The following is a 17909-nucleotide window of genomic DNA, read 5'->3' as shown; positions in this document are numbered from 1 at the left end:
TGAATATTCTCTTCAAAGGAGACGATGTTTATGTCAAATCTTTTATCTTTTCTGTCACTTTTTTTCTGACAGAGATGGGGCATGCACTCTAGTGGGGCAGGGGGTGGGATGCAGAGGAAGTGGGAGAGAGTGGGGCTTCATCTGATGACCTGAGCTGAAATCCAGAGTTGGCCACTTAACTAAGTAACCCAGGTGCCCCCTTTTCCTGTAACTTTAAAAGTGGCTTTGAGTACCTACGGATGTCCACTAGGGTGGTCTTTGCAGACTTTGGTGTAGGTACTCAATTTGTGGAAATACTCAAGTAGCTAGTTACCAGATAGTTCTGAACTACAGATGTTAAGTGAGGAAGTGATTAAATTAGGAATTATTTTTGTTTAGACTTCAAATATGGCTAGACAGTAATAAGAAGGAGAAGGAATTTCATGTATTTCATCTTGACTACTAATAGTTCTGAAAGAAAAGTGATAGTTTTTATATGAAGGAAATTGCATATATTCTCTTTTCCAGGGTGACTTCTTTGAAGAGGGCAAAAGTCAGATGGTTATATAAATTCTGGCATATTAATAAAATTGGTTACATTATGGTCATACCCATAAATGTCATCAGCAGACAATGAGATTTTTAGTAATCTGCACATTAAAGAACATCAGAAGTTTCTGAAGCCCTGGAGCTTAAATATCAGAGCTGATAAATTCCTTCTATGTGAGAAAGTTTCCGTATGGAAATAGTTGAATTTAACTTAGAGGATTTGATTATCTCATTTCCCACACATCTTTTACTTCTGGAGACACAGAAAAATGTGCAAAGGGCATGATGGAAGTAATAGTAAAGGGAGTGTGGAAAAAACACTTGGTTTCACCTGGAGAACTGCAAAACCAGGCTGCATATGGGTGTAAAGGCAGAAGGACTTATTTCTTTGTAACCTGGAGCAGTGTTTCTCAAAATTTAACATGCGTATGAATTACTTGGAGATCTTTTTAAAATGCAGATTCTGATTACATAGATCAAGAGTGGGTCCTGAGCTTCTGTATGTCTAAAAAGCTCCTACACAATGCTGTTCATGTTTTGAGTAACATGACCCTAGACCCTAGTATTAAAGTGGGAAAGTACCGGGACGCCTGGGTGGCTCAGTTGTTTAAGCAGCTGCCTTTGGCTCAGGTCATGGACCCGGCGTCCTGGGATCCAGTCCCGTATCGGGCTCCTTGCTTGGCGGGGAGCCTGCTTCTCCCTCTGCCTCTGCCTATGCTCGCTCACTCTCTCTCTGACAAATAAATAAATAAAATTAAAAAAAAAAAAAAAAACAACAACTGCACTGTTTAAAGTGGGAAAATACCATCCCCGAAGCAGTGGTCCTGAAAAGTTGAGCTAATGGACAAGATAAACCACATCCGTTAATAACACTAGAAGGTGTCACTGTTTGACAGTCCAATGCAATAAATCTATCAATGATGACCTTTGGTTTTCCTGAAAAGTTTACATTAGATTTGCTAACTTGTTTACTGAGGTCACCAAGCATGATGTAATTATAAATGGTTTACATTTTTAAAAATTAAGTAATTGCTGTATAAAAGAGTTCTCAATTATAGTTAGCTGGGCCTTTCAACTCAGTAAATATATTTACATAAAACCTGGTAATAAAATATTCAGTGTTAATAGAAATAGATTTGCACAGACAGTTGTATTTCAAGCCACATAAATAGACTTCTCCCTCTCTTCTGTTCTTTTTTATTTTAACGTCATTTTTCTGATTAGAAAAAGCACATTTTTAAAAATTTGGGAAAGCAAATACCATTTTGGTCTTACTACTCAGATAATCACTAACATACTGGTGTGTTTCCAAATGAAAAGAAACTTTTTTCCTATATTTTAAAACTTACTGTCACATTGTCCTGTTCCCTTTACTCTAAGATTATTTCTGCTTATTTTAAGATAGTCTTAAGAGTAACAAATTTGACTAATAACATATTCTGTAACTGAATGTTAGGTACAGTAGACCTTTCTTAACCATGGGGGGATACATTTCAAGGCCCCCAATGGATGCTGAAACCCTGGATAGTATTTAACCCTATATATGCTATATTTTTTCCTATACATTCAGACCTATGAGAGTTTATAATTAGGTACCGTAAGAAATTAACAATAACTAATATTAAATAGAATAATTATAACAATATGCTGTAATGAAAGTTATGTGAAGGTGGTCTTTCAAAATACTGTGCTAAACTGGGGGCACCTGGGTGGCTCAATGGGCTAAGCCTCTGCCTTCCGCTTAGATCATGATCTCAGAGGCTCTCTGCTCTGTGGGGAGCCTGTTTCCCCCTCTCTCTGCCCACTTGTGATCTCTTTCTCTCTGTCAAATAAATAAATAAAATCTTTAGAAAATATATATTGTACTATACTCACCCTTCTTATGATGATGTGAGATGATAAAATGCCTATTTGTGATGAGATGAAGTGAGGTGAATAACCCAGGTGTTGTGATGTAGAATTAGGTAGGCTGCTATTGGCCTGATTTACATCAGAAGGATTGTTTGCTTCCTGATTGGGGTTGACCACAGGTAAATCAAATTGGAAAGTGAATCTAGCTAAGGGTGGGGAGGACCACTGTAATCTTTCAACCAATATGATATTACTGGATATTTAAGTTATTGCCAGTTTTTTGCTTTTATTTTTATCTATTTTTTAAAATACAATTTTTTTAGTTCTTTGTGTATTGGTCTGCCATAAAACTCCCTTCTACTCAGAAGTGGAAGTCGTTCCACTGTAAATTTCTTGACTTTGAACCTAGGATTGGGCAACGTGGTCTTCTTTGTTTGTTTGTTTATAAATATTTATTAATCTCAAGTCATCCTTTTGGCAGTATTTTTTTTTAAGTAAGCTCTACACCCAAAGTGGGGCCTGAATTCATGACGCCAAGATTAAGATTCACATGCTCTCCTGACTGAGGCAGCCAGACACCCCTGTTCTACTTCTTTGATTTGTAATCCCATTAACGTGTTCTGTGTATCCTAAGAGATTAAATGACAGGTACCTTGAACTCAGTCATACCTCCAAACATGAGCTTATCTTATCTGCAGTCACTTTTCTATCTTATTTATATTAGGTTATTTCACAGTGCAAAAGTCCTAAAGTTTTTACTTGTATGATTTCTAAGTTCAAAAGTAGTCTCTAAAATTAACTTCTGATTCAGCAGAATTCCAATGTTAGTTGAATAGTAGCAAACTGCAGCTACCATGAAATTTATTTTCCATCAGGAAATGTTAAATTCAAAATATTTAACACTGAAGCAATACTAATCATACATTGTTCATATTCAAATTTCACTGATGCCCCAGAAATGACCTTCATAGTAATTTTACCTCCTGATAGAGGATCGAATCGTGGTTCATGCTTTACATTTTTGTTATCACCTTCACTTGCTCTCCTTTACTTTGAAACAGTTCTTTATTAAATTGTATTTTACAAGGAATTTATTCACTCCATCTAAGCTGTCAAATTGGTTGGCATAAAATTGTTCATAATATTCTCTTATTTTCCTCTTAATGGTCTATTGTATCTGCAATGATAACCCCCTTTCATTTGGGGTATTTAAATTTTATTCTTTTTATTTGATCATTCTGGCTTGTAGTTCATCAATTTTGTCAGTCTCCTCAAAGAACCAGATTTGTCTTTGTTAATTTCTTTCTATTGTTTATTTTCTGTTTCATTGCTAATACACTTTTCTTACTTCTTTTCTTCTAATTTGGGTTTACTTTCCTCTTTTTTTTTTTTTTTTTTAGATTTTATTTATTTATTTGACAGAGAGAGACTCAGTGAGAGAGGGAACACAAGCAGGGGAGTGGGAGACGGAGAAGCAGGCTTCCTGCCGAGTAGGAAATCCAATGTGGGCTTGATCCTGAGCCTAAGACAGAGGCTCAAAGACTGAGCCACACAAGCACCCCACATTCATTCATTCATTCATTCATTCATTTATTTATTTAGAGAGGGAGACAGAGCTTCATTAGTTTGGTTAGACTGCAAAGACATATTTGAGGTTTAACTTATAAGATGACTCTAGATAGCGCCATTCTTCTTTACTGAGGAAAAGGAAGGTTCCAGGGGAATATGTCAGGTACTTTTTAGCTTGTAATCAGGGCTATCTCCTTTGGGCTGATTGGAAATGTGTTAAAGTCTCAGGTCTTGAATGAGAAGTAAAGTCAGATTCTTAATTTCAGTGTTTGGAATTTAGCAGTTCATGCAGACAAATAGTCTTTTTGCCCATTTTATAACCTCAGCTAACCTCAGTTCAAAGAGTGCTCAGATAAGGAGTAAGATAAGTTTGCTTTGTAAACAAACTCTGTTGGAGTTTGTTTACAAAAGATACCAACAGGGACTTGTGATTATGAAGATATCAAGCCAGAATATTTCTGGGGAAAAATGACTGAAATTATTTGTTAACTTTTCTTTATAGAATTACATTATGCGAGGATATTTCTTTTTTTTTAATTTTTTTTTTAAGATTTTATTTATTTGCCAGAGAGAGAGAGAGAGAGTACACACAAGCAGGCAGAGAGGCAGGCAGAGGCAGCGAGAGAAGCAGGCTCCCCGCCGAGCAAGGAACCTGATTCGGGACTCGATCCCAGGACCCTGGGATCACGACCCGAGCCGAAGGCAGCGGCTTAACCAACTGAGGCACCCAGGTGTCCCTATGCGAGGATATTTCTTAAAGGTCTTACATATTTATGCAATTCAAGAATGCTTTTTGGTAGTGAAATGTAATAAACTAAGGATATGAAGGGAAAAGTGATGATGTTTGAAAAAAATTATAAGTTGAACTAAGGCTAATGACTTTTCATTTACTTTCTTTCTGTTCAGGAACACTGGTTGATCCATGTGATATTTAAGTAGAAACTTAATGGATAATGTATAGAAGGAAGTCTACACCTTTAGGCTTATTTAAAGTAGGACTGTGTCTAATCTCTCCATGATTATCATAGTGTAGACCCTTGATAAATTCTTATTGAACTACTAATCAATTTTACTAAGAGTCGGAGATATAAATTCCATTCCTGACTGCCATGTATTTCTGTATGCCTTATGTATATTCAATTTCTTGAATATTCTTACAAGGGAAATAGAGTACTTTGGGGCTATAAAATCACTTGTTTTTAAGCTTCTTGGGGAAAAATGTCTTATTCACCATCAGATTCTTATTCTCAGCACTTGTCTCTCTGTAGGCTCATTCTCATCAGCATGTATTCATGCCCGTGTCTACCCCATTGCTTGCTTTCTCCCTCTGAACATACACACACACACACACACACACACACATTAAAAACAGAACACAATGTTAGCAGATACTGTCAATACCTTGTCTGTATAGACTTCTCCTAGTGGTATTAGTGCACAGGACTGACTCACAATATCAGACCTTGGATTCCTGTGCCTGATAGTTTTTTGGGCCCTCCAGAGTCCACTTTACCTCTCAGTATGGCAGGGTGGAAGTGGTGGGAAATTAAGGCTCCTTCTTCCCCCACCAGTCAGCCCTCAACCAACAATTTATTAGATACTTCCCATTGTTTCCCTGCGCTCATGTTTCCTGGAAATCCCTCAAAGTACACTACTTGCTTTTGAGTTCTTATCTCAAAGTAGGGTTCTCGAGGAATGCGAGGTAGGACACAAAGCAAACTCTTGGCCCGTCCTTCAACTACCACTCTATTTCCCTTCTTAATCTGGAATAATTCAGCTGTCATATTCATTCTCATCCCTACTCTTACCAGGCAGTGTCCTCTCTCTAAAAATGTAGGAGGATTTACACATGGTATAGCAAATAGCAGTTTCAGATTTGAACTTGCCTGAATTATCAGTTGACAGTCGTCTTTCCTTCAGCTTCCTTCACCCCACTGGGATAGAACTCTTCAAGGATTTGATCTTACACAGTTGTGAGAACTGGTTTAGAAGTCTCCAAAAGCTTTTTGTCTTTGCAGCTGATGGCTGATCTCATTGAGCCCTTTCCTGGTGTCCTGGTGTCCTACAGAACATAGGAGCACAATAAACAGCTGTTGTACATCTTTAAGTTTTTGAGTGGTTTATTACACAGCCTAGTAACTGGAACACCTCTTTGTTTGGGGGTTACTCAAATATTTTTGTGTGTGTATTATTCTAGAGAATATAATAGGTACCTGAGAAGTCAAGCTCTTGGTTAAAAACTCATGTGTGATTTTCCAGAACTGACCATAGGCAATTACAAAGACTTTAGTTGGCAGGCATCATGGTGGAAAGCTGCTCTTCCCGCACCGGACTTGGGGTACAACCAGGTGCATGGCAATCTCTGAAAAAAGTTGGAGGCAAGGACTCAGGACACTTGGTAGTTACTGGTCTACCTAGTCACTAGTCACACGGGCTGGTTGTACCCTCATATTTGCCTTTCCTGCCCAGGAGCCTTCATCATAGATCTGTTTACCATCAGACCTTGCTCAAGGTCCAAAGTCTTCAGGTATCTTTGCTGAGGCCTCTTTATACAAGAAGGAAGGGTGCTGGAAGACAGCACTCTTCATTCAGCAACCAGTTCTCTTCTACAGCTAGCCCTTCCCCTCACTCCACCCTGACTTCAGAACTGCTGGATCCTTGGTTTGGGGCTCCCTCGACAGCGAACCCACTTCCGCATCTGGCTGACCTGCTGACTTCAGATCCTCCATCCTTATCTTGATCAGGCACTTTCTCCCTCACAGTAAGTGATTAAAAGCTTGACTCTTGTTTTCATCTTGCTGCTGTCCTCAGCTACTCTAACACCTAAGCTGCTCAGCTTTCTCGGTCTTCCTGGGCTTGGCTGAGCTCCTAATAGTGTTTTTAAATTGCAAATAATTTAATAATCATTAAATAATTATTACATCCTGCAAATAATCTTGTACTGCTTGAAAAATAATAAGATAATAATCTTAAACAATATAATTCTATTAACTGCATTCCCACCTTTTTGTTGTTATATTTCTATGTGTTCTTTAAACCCCAGAAGACATTATTATTTTTATTTGAAAGTCTTTTAAGTGCATTTAAATACACACATGTGTGTGTGTGTATACATATTAAAGACATTTTTTTAAGATTTCATTTATTTGAGAGAGAGAGAGAGAGAGACAGAGAGAGCACAGGCAAGGGAAAGGGTGCTCTCTATGTCTTCTAAACCACCCGCCAAAACGAAAAAAAAACACCACAGCAAAGTTCCTTTCTAATCATTCCACTCTCTTGGCTATTTCTGTGCCTCTTGCTATGGACTGTTTGCTCTCATCATCATCATGGATCAATTTTCTTGATTCTCTTGTGTCTTATAATATTTACAATCACACTCCAGATATTTCATATAAAAGAAATGACCAGAATAAGTAATATTTACCTCAAGAAAAGAGCAAAGCCCTACTGTGTCAGGATGTTAGAATTAAAGGCTGAGGGGCGCCTGGGTGGCTCAGCGGGTTAAAGCCTCTGCCTTCAGCTCAGGTAGTGATCCCAGGGTCCTGGGATCAAGCCTAGCATCGGGGTCTCTGCTCAGTGGGGAGCCTGCTTCCCTTCCTCTCTCTCTGCCTGCCTCTCTGCCTACTTGTGACCTGTTTGTCAAACAAATAAATAAGATCTTAAAAAATTAAAAAAAAAAAGAATTAAAGGCTGAACCCATCTGACCTATAGTCGACCTGGGTCTGGGTTTGCTGCTGCTTTTTTTTTTTTTTTTAAAGATTTTATTTGTTTATTTGACAGACAGAGATCACAAGCAGGCGGGGGTGGGGGGGAGCCGGGGGGAGGCAGGCTCACCGCCAACCAGAAAGCCCGATGCTGAGCTCAAACCCAGGACCCTGAGATCATGACTTGAGTCAGTGCACCACTGCCTTCAGATATTTCTGGGTATAGGATTAGGTCTTCCTCATTAGAAGAAACTGCGGGCTAAGCATTGGTGAACTTCTTGAGATATCTTTGGCTTTTTATGGCCATGTTGCTAGCTTTTCTAACTGTAGGATATATCTCTTTGATTTAGAATTCTTCTAGAAAAAGGGTCACTAAGGAAATTTCTTTGCTCTATAGTCCCACTCCTGGCTTTCTAAGCCCAGGGAAATCTCTCTATTTGGCTATCTCCCCCTTCCTTTGGAAGTTAGCTGCTTTGCTTTATATGAAAGACTTGCAATGCCTCAGACAGATTTCTCCCAGCTCATACCTCTGCTATCATTTTTTGATGTATTGTCCTAGAGCACGTGGCCAAATGCTTAAGAGTTGGCACTTGGAGAAGGACTCTGGCTGGGATCTCTCAGAATTCTAATCTATCAAAACAGCCTGCACACATCCATTAAAATTGCATTAAATGTTATGTTCATTTCTCCTCATTTTTCTTTATGGGGGATTCTTTTTTGCTGTTTTATCATAGATGAAATCACTCTGTAGAAGAGAAAGTTTCCTCTCTCGTAGGAGGAACCTATCACTCACTGGAGTTTAATTCATTTAGATTCCTGGCAATCTAATGAGTTTAAGAAAACAAAAAAATTTCACTTTGTCTTTATCCAGGTAAGTATAGGTTATTAGAATGGGAACAATGCCCATTTTTGTGACTTTCTTCACACTAACCCGAAGAAGAAAGGCATTCCTTAATCTTTAAGACGGAGATTATGAAAAGCTTAACAAATTTTTCTGTACCTGAAGGTTCTGTCAGCATCTGGTTTTGCTTATGACTGGATAAGCCTAACTACGAAGCTGTGAGTATTTTTTCTTTAGGGAGTAACACATATGTCAGCCTCCTTGTTCTCCCCAAAGATTTTGTCCTCATTCTTTTGGGAAGATTTGTCTAGTTTTCATGCTCTCTTAGTAGCAGAGTCACCAGTTCCACATACGTAGATGTTTAACAAATCCCCTGTTTTCTTTTTTCTTTAAGAAGAGTATTTATTTATTTGATTATTTGAGAGAGTGAGGAAGATACTGCAAGTGGGGTGAGCAGAGGGTGAGGGACAAGCAGACTCTGTGCTGAGCAGGGAGCCCGACATGGGGCTCAATCCCAGGACCCTACGATCATGACCTGAGCTGAAATCAAGACTCAGAACTTTGGGGCACCTGGGTGGCTCAGTGGGTTAAAGCCTCTGCCTTCGGCTCAGGTCATGATCCCAGGGTCCTGGGATCGAGCCCCACATCGGGCTCTCTGCTCAGCAGGGAGCCTGCTTCCTCCTCTCTCTCTGTCTACTTGTGATCTCTGTCTGTCAAATAAATAAATAAAATCTTTAAAAAAAAAAAAAAAAAAAGACTCAGAACTTTAACCAACTGAGTCACCCAGGCGCTCCAACAAACCCAATTTTCAGCCGCACATCTCACTCTTGTCCTCTACTGCATCTAATTTTTCAAGGGCTCTGGATGGCCAATTGTGAGATCTTCCTTGGATGTGCTGATACCATTTGTGCCTATTTGGCTGCTGCTTCCTTCACCCTGGTTCATAATTACTATAAAAGGCATGTTTTATGTCTTCCACATGTTTGCTAAAAGCTCTCCGGTATCTTGCACTTGCAGATAATACCAGGATATTTTTATTTATTATTTATTTATTTTAAGCGTGATTTACTTGTTTGTTTATTTATTTATTTGTTTGTGTTTATTTATTTTGAGAGAAATCACAAGTAAGCAGAGAGGCAGACAGAAAGAGAGGGGGAAGCAGGCTCCCTACTGAGCAGAGAGCCCGATGCGGGGCTCGATCCCAGGACTCTGGGATCATGACCTGAGCTGAAGGCAGAGGCTTTAACCCACTGAGCCACCTAGGGGCCCCTGTATTTGTTCATTTGACACAGAGAGAGAGAGCACACAAGCAGGGAGATTGGGCGAGGGGAGAAGCAGGCTCCCCACTGAGCAGGGAGCTCGATGCGGGGCTCCATCCCAGGACCCTGGGATGACGACCCCAGCCAAAAGCAGACGTCTAAGGACTGAGCCACTGAGGTGCCCCTATATCAGGATATTTTTAGAGCTAAATCCCAAGCAGCCAGGTTCCTGGTTCAGTTCACCTTTCATTAATCTTATCACTGTCTTATTTAATTTTCCCATGTATATATTTTTTACATCCAGGTCTTACTACAAACATTACTGAGAATCATCCCAGGTGTCTCATTGTAACAATGATTCAGCTGACAGCTACCCCTGCAAGTGGACTTATTGATGAACCCGTGCACATTCGTGCTACTGGCCTGCCTCCCTTTCAAGTAGTGATTCTTCAGGCATCCCTGGCAGATGAGAAGGGGAACCTGTTTCATTCTCAAGCCTACTATAAGGCCAACGAAGCTGGGGAGGTAGATCTGCAGCAGGCCCCTTCACTGGGAGGTGACTACATTGGAGTCCACCCGATGGGTCTCTTCTGGTCCCTGAAACCTGAAAAGTTTTTAATGAAATTGGTGAAAAGAGATGTGATGAATAGCCCCTTCCTGGTCCAAATAAAACTTTATGATTCAAATTTAGAATTAACCGACATCGCCACCACTGCTCCAAAAGTCAGCCTGACTTTGGAGAGGTGGTATGTAGCACCTGGTGTCAAACGGATCCAAGTTCGAGAAGGCAACCTTCGGGGAGCCCTCTTCCTCCCTCCTGGTGAGTAAAATTAACCTGGTTACGGTCATCCTTGTGTTTCCTCTTTCCAGTGCCTAATCCTTCTAGAGGTTTAACTTGGATATGGATAGTACATAGTATAGTCCTTTCCAGCCTTAGAATCAGGGCTAACTCTGGGTCAGAACAAGAATATGGTGAGGCCCCATTCCAATTCAAGTCGGATCTCGACAATTCTGGAGCTTGTCTAAGGATATGACTATATGCAGTTTATGGAGTCCCTGCATTATGGGATTTCATAGCTTTGGATTTATGTGAAATCCATCTGTTTTAAAGGCCACTATCTGAAGATTCACCTCCTGATATCGTGTCCCAGCTTCTTTTGGGAGTTCTGTCTTGCCTGAGTTTCAACTTAGCTGTAGGTCATTGCATCGAATAAGCTGGTGATACAATGGACTGAAATGTTGCAACAAATATAGAGGATGCAAAGAGACTCTATACCCTCTAGTTCCATAAATGTTGCCTATTTATAGGACATTCCATACATCCATAGATACACAACATGGTCCTTACCAGAAAAGTCAGTTTCCCACAGTGATCTCCGCATACCAATAAGTGGTTCAAAACGTGTACTGGTACATTTCTCAGGGTTTATTGTGGGGCTGAATGAAGAAAGTTAATTTCCCAGAAGTAGCCTTCGACAGGTCCGGGTCTCAGGTGTGTCTGAGATCCCCTTCTTTTAAATTTTTTTTTTTTTTAAATTTTTGAGATCCCCTTCTTTAGGCATGAGCTTCGATCTGGGACACAGCCATCATATCATCAGGATGTACTGCCTCTCTCTCTGCTTTCAGGAACAGAAACATGTAGAAGTGAGATGGGTAAAGGAAGCCTGAAGTGTTCAAGGCGGTTCCTGACGGCATAGAGTTACAGATGATATAGAAGGAATAAAAGCTTCCCTCTCCACAATCATCCTGACACATGCAGTCATAAATCTCAGTATTTGTATACCTAGTAATTAGCATAGAGACAACATCATTGTGTGTGGGGATGGGAAAGTAAGTGGCACAAATGTCTGTGCCTCTCCTATTCTACCTCAGTTAAAAATCTACGTATCAGTGATATCCCCATCACCTGGGGATGATGTGCTGGGTTAGAGGGTACCTTTGGTGAATCCTCTCAGATACTGCTGTTCTGTGTGTCCTGCTTGTTTTGTGGGGATACAAAAGCGCATTGAGCTGTGTGGGGCCAAAAGAGCATGGAGTCAGCTCTCAAAACAATTCTCAACTACAACATTCTTCCATGATCAGAGGCTCGTTACTCTTAAGTCCTCCCTCCTCCTGGCAATCAGGAGGTGAAAAGCAACTTTATTCATTTATTGAAGTGGTATTTTTTAAAATTTATTTTATTTTATTTGTTTATTTGACAGAGGTGGGGAGAGAGAGAGAGCGCGCGAGAGAGCGAGCGCACAAGCAGGCGGAGTAGCAGGGAGAGGGAGAGGGAGAAGCAGGCTCCCTGCCAAGCAAGGAGCCTGACATGGGGCTCGATGCCAGGACCCTGGGATCATGACCTGAGCCGAAGGCAGAGGCTTTAACCCACTGAGCCACCCAGGCGCCCCTGAAGTGGTATTTTAAAATCAAGATATATTTAGTATCATTTTATTGCTCCCTTTCTCAGGGTGAGAAAACATAACAATGTTTTGTTTTGAAAATTCCTAATATCCTTTAAATCAAGTCACTCTTTTTAAAAAAATTTTTATTTTTAAGTAACATCTCACCTACTTATCTCTTTAAGTACTAACATTGGGCTTGACCTCAACCCCAAGATCAAGAGTCGCATGCACTACTGACTCAGCCAGCCAGGTGCCCCCATGAATGGGACAAGTCTACCTGTGTTAAAATCACTTACCGGAGAATAGAGTGCCTCCAAGAAGTGCATCATAATTTTTTTTTTTTGCTTTATTTAGAAAACTAGCTGCCTACACAGAGCGTGTGTAGAATGACACTCTGACTATCCCTACTTTTTACCAGTGTTAAGTTGCAGGGAATAAACAGATTGTTGTCACATGGAAGGGCTTATCATTTACATCTGCTTGGCTGCAAGATTTTGTCACTGTGTTGTCAGATGAGTGGAAGAGAGCAGTGAGAAGTCCAGATTTTAGCTAACAGTCATTTCAATAGCTTTCTTTGAAGTCGTATATTTTGAAGTCCCCCCACCCCTTTTCTGAGTTATATATACTTTGAGAACTCAATTAAATCTGTAGAGGCTTTCATTAGTAAAATGCACACATAGGGGTCCCTGAGTGGCTCAGTTGGTTAAGCGTCCTACTCTTGGTTTCGGCTCAGGTCATATCTCAGGGTCCTGAGACTGAGCCCCCTGTCAGGCTCCCTGCTGAGCATGGAACCTGCTCAAGAGTTCTCCCTTTCCCTCTGCCCCTCCCCCGTGCCACCCCATCCCAGCTTGCATGCTTTCTCTCTTAAAAAAAAAAAAAAGAAAGAAAGAAAGAAAGAAAGAAAAACCCACTTAAACCTATATTTTGCATATAATTTCAGGACCTTCATTGATTTCCTAAAGCTCAGTTGTGTATCTTTTCATAGGTTAAAAAGCGCTTGCCTAATTTCAATGGCTTTCTTTACTCCAATACTATAGAAATGAACCACTGTGAGTCCTCAGGACCCCTTGGCTACAGAGATTAAACTTGTCAGTGAACATGGCTCCCAATCAACCTTCCCGATATTGTGCTTCATTAACGTATTCAATCAGCTTTAGTTCTGCCCCAGATACAAGGCTGGAAACTTGGGGATTCTACTGAAAATTTATGCTTCAATTGCAGAATTTGTGATGCATTTCTTCGTGTTGTCGTATTTTTCTTCTCTTTTCCTTCCCTCCCCCTTAACCTCAGCTTTGTTTTGTTTTTTTCTTTCTTAGGAGAGGGCCGTTTCCCAGGGATAATTGACTTGTTTGGTGGTATTGGTGGACTGCTTGAGTACCGGGCCAGTCTCCTGGCCAGTCGTGGCTTTGCCACTTTGGCCTTGGCTTACTTTAACTATGAAGATTTGCCTGCCCAACCAGAAAAGACAGAATTAGATTATTTTGAGGAAGCTGTCAACTTTCTCCTGAGACATCCTAAGGTAATTTTTGCCTTTTCTTTTAGTCCCTGTTTGTTTGTTTGTTTGTTTGTTTTAAAGATTGTGTTTATTTTTTTGACAGAGCGAGACACAGCGAGATAGGGAACAGAAGCAGGGGGAGTGGGAGAGGGAGGGGAGCCCAATACAGCCCGATCCCTGGACTCTGGAACCATGACCCAAAGCCAAAGACAGACGCTTAACGACTGAGCCACCAAGGTGCCTCTTAGTCCCTGCTTTCAAATAACCATTACACCCTGTGGCTTCCCTTAACTTCCAAGTATGATTCTCCTCAGTGAACTGGAAATTCTATGACATAGCCATCTTATTCACATTTCTTTCCCACCCAATGTCTTTTGCTCAGAAAGACAAAACAGGAAGTTAGCCTGTGTCCATGATGGAATCAAAACACAATGGCTTCATTTATTTATTTTAAAGATTTTATTTATTTACACAGGCGCCCCGAGCAATTCTCATTAAGAAAAAAATATCAGCAATTAACAAAGGATAACATGCAGCAACCCTAATATAGCAGGAAAAGCACATTTTAGAACTTAAAGAAGGTATGGATTGGGAAGTCCTACAGCGTTATAGTTAAGTCCTCCCCAATAACTAAAAATCAGACTCACTCCTCAAAGGAAGATTATCTGTCTGGTAGAGTCTGGTGACCTAATAATAATCAGAGAAGGTGATAATAATAAGAATTACATTTATCAAGTATGTGTATTGGCAATTACTCTAGTAAGCTCTTCACTTGTATTATCCCCTTTACTTCTCACAAGAACCTTACAAAATAGCATCACCACCATAGTATTTAATAGATGAAGAGATTCAGGGTTAGAAAGGGTTAGTAGCTTGTCCAAATTCCCACAACCAGATGGGATAGAGCCAGAAATGCAACTGAGTTCCGTCTGCATCTAAAGCCATTGCGTCTTGGACGCTTGGGTGCCTCAGCTGCTTACGCATCTGCCTTCAGCCCAGGTCATGACCCCAGAGGGTCCCAGGGTCCTGGGATCTAGCCCCACATTGCGTTCCCTGCTTATGGGAAGCCTGCTTCTCCCACTCTCCCTGCTGTGTTCCCTCTCTCGCTGTGTCTCTGTAAAATAAATAAAATCTTCAAAATAAAAAATTGCTCTATAGGTATCTGGGTGGCTCTATTGGTGAAATGTCTGCCTTCAGCTCAGATCATGACCCCAGGGTTTTAGGGTGGAGTCCCACATCGGACTCCCTGCTCAGCACTTCCCTCCTTCATGCTTATCCTCTCTCTCTCTCAAACAAATAAATAAATAAAGTCTAAAAAAATGAACTGATCTAAGTAAAATTAAGTCTCTGTACCACACCCTATTTCATATAAAGGATCATCCAAAATATGATCAGAATAAGTAATAAGTAATAAGATGAGCAATAATCACTAACAATCTACTGATGCATTGAATTTTTAAATAGCTATATTGTGCTGAGTTTTCTGCTTGGCTTAGATGAGAAATGAGGAGGTTCTGTGATTCTGCTGTTCACTTTCTTAGCCTGCTTGCCCTTATACTTGCTGCATGACTTTTCCCTCAGCATTCTTCCCAAAGTCAGCCAATGACTAATGACTTCCCAAAGTTAGCAAATGACTAATGAGACTTGGAAACCAGATTTCTTTCCCAGGCTCTTACTACTTCCACTAAGCCTGCTTCATGCTCTCTCTTCTGTGAGAAGAGAGACCACCCAACTTTCAATTCCTTATAGATCTTATTTCTCCATCTGTTGATTTTAAGTGTCTTCTAAGCATTCTAAATTCCCTGATCCCAAATTTGGTGGCAGAAGTTATAACAAGAGCTGGTGTTCTGCCAAAAGTCTGCACATAACTGAGTCACTTGTTGTTGTTGTTGATGATCCGTGTTATCCTTCCTTTTACTTTGTCTTCCCTGGCCAAATCCATTCTGAGTTCTCACCTTTCATTGCTGTAACTGTGACTCTGTATCTTTTATATTAAGATGTAGAACTTCAGAGCTTGAAAGGTCTTTTTAATTCAAAAGGAGATCATTCCAGTCACCCCTCTTAATATACAGGATAGGACCTCAGGTAGAATGTATTGGCCTTGCAAAGAAGCTGAAAAAAATATATGTTGCAAAGGGGAATAGGTTCAGATCCATCAGAATCTACCCCCTGGGACTAGATACACGCCCCATAAAAGAAAAAGAGAATGGTTCTTATTGGTGTCCACTACATACAATACCCTTCCTTCTTGTTTGTCCCCCCCTCCCCTACTTTTTTTGTATAAAGTTCCAAATTGTAGCCCATTTCCTCTGAGAGACTTTCCCTGATCCTGCCTTTATTCCCTGGTAATCTGGGTTGGCAGCCTTGCCTATGTGCATTCTTATATTGCAGAATTTGTAAGCTACTCTAATTGTCTGGTTTTTTCCTTCCTGTCTCTCCATCTGGCAGTGAGTTCCTTGATGATAAGAGATGGCTTATGCCTTTTTTCCCCTCTGTGTCCTCCGGCGGTTAGTACAGGGTGGACAATCTAAAATTGCTTGCTTGGGGGCACCTGGGTGGCTCAGTCATTGAGTCATGATCTTAGGTCATGATCCCAGGGTCCTGGGATCAAGCCCCCCCCATCAGGCTTTCCTGCTCAGCAGAGGAATCTGCTTCTCTCTCTCCCTCTGCCTACTTCTCTGCCTGCTTGTGTATGCTCTTTCTCTCTCTCTCTCTGTCAAATAAATAAATATTTTTTAAAAATGCCTGCTTGATGACTGAAGGTGGAAGAGGAAGCTGAGCCAGGTCTCCTTTATGAAACCTTTCTCTAAAGGAGAAACCTTCTAGGAAAACCACGGCAGAGGTAGAATCTTCTGCTCACATTTCCATTCTCTGTTCTACTAAACTCATCTTTTTTTCTCAGTCTTTTCCTATAGAGCACCCTTTCCTCTGGACTTCTAGAGACCCTAGAATTGGTACAACAGCATTGGCTAATCAACTGTAACTTGACTTATGTTATTCACACAAGTTATGGGCCTTTTTCTTCTTTTTCCTACTACATTGGTGTTTCTTTAGGGCATTTTAAACTCAATGCCTAACACCACTCTGAATCCATAGTATTTACTTTGGAGGGTCTGACATGTTCTTGAAGGAGTATTTCCTTTGAACATTCATCATACATCCCAGAACTCTAGAACTGGGCATGTGGGTGGGATTAGTCCTTGCTTGGCTCCTACTGGCCATTCAAGTTCTTTGGTTATTTGAGATGGTAGCATTTTGCTAAGTGGTAGACAGAATCAACATCTCATTTCCATTATTTTTAGGTCCTCGGCCCAGGCATTGGCATAGTTTCCATAAGCAAAGGTGCAGAGATTGGACTTTCCATGGCCATTCACCTAAAACAAGTCACAGCTACTGTGCTTATTAATGGGCCCAACTTCATAATGAGAATTCCACAGGTATATCATGGTCAGATAAGTAAGCCCTTAGCCCTCTCTCCACAATCGCTGTCCATCAATGCCTTGGGGTTAGCAGAGTTCCAGCACAGCTTTGAGGAAGCTAGACATGAAGCCAGTGAGACTTCTCTTCTCCCCATTGAAAAGGCCCAGGGACATTTCCTTTTCATTGTGGGAGAAGATGATAAGAATCTCAACAGCAAAGTGTATGCTGAGCAAGCCACCCAACAGCTGAGAAGATATGGGAAGAACAACTGGACCCTGCTATCTTACCCTGGGGCAGGCCACCTGTTAGAGCCTCCCTATTCCCCACTGTGCTGTGCCTCAAAGATCTCCAGTCTCCACCTGTGCATACACTGGGGTGGAGAGGTGACCCCACATGCCACTGCCCAGGAGCATTCTTGGAAGGAGATCCAGAAGTTTCTCAGGAAGCATCTTGTTCCAGTTGTGACCAGTCAACTCTGAGAAGATATTCCTGAGGAACAGAGCAGTAATACCAGACCTTCACTTGATTTTCATGGAACAACATCTTTGATTTCTTACTGTGGGAGGTTATACTAAGAGAAAGCAGGAGGGTGACTGACAATGGTCATGTCTTGACTTTGGAAAGGGAGAACGGTTTCTGTTTAATCTAATATAATACATGGAGAGTTTTATATTTTAAAAAATACATTTAGGAAAAAAAATACATTTAGGGCTCTACCTGCCCTAAAATATTCTGGTTTATTATTACAGCAATTGTCTTGTGGAAAAAAAAAAATGACCAAAATGAATGACAGAATCCCCTGGTTTTAAAAACAGACATGAGTAGAATCAGGTGTTGATATTTGTTGATTTCTTAAAA

General features: G+C 40.7%; 1 protein-coding gene across 1 annotated transcript; it reads left to right on the top strand.

Annotated features, from left to right (window-relative positions):
- Positions 1–10106: 10106 nt before the first annotated feature.
- On the top strand, positions 10107–17530 carry LOC308352864 (bile acid-CoA:amino acid N-acyltransferase-like; the record flags this gene model as incomplete). The annotated part of the gene is made up of 3 exons (XM_080819331.1): positions 10107–10572; positions 13453–13655; positions 16934–17530. The coding sequence occupies 3 exons, from the start codon at positions 10107–10109 to the stop codon at positions 17528–17530; spliced, it is 1266 nt and encodes a 421-aa protein (XP_080675457.1).
- Positions 17531–17909: the final 379 nt, after the last annotated feature.

Source organism: Martes martes, assembly GCF_963455335.1.
Source record: "Martes martes genome assembly, chromosome: 12".
Lineage (NCBI taxonomy): Eukaryota > Metazoa > Chordata > Mammalia > Carnivora > Mustelidae > Martes > Martes martes.
Note: the sequence above shows the minus strand (reverse complement) of the source record. Positions and strands in the feature narration are given on the sequence as shown.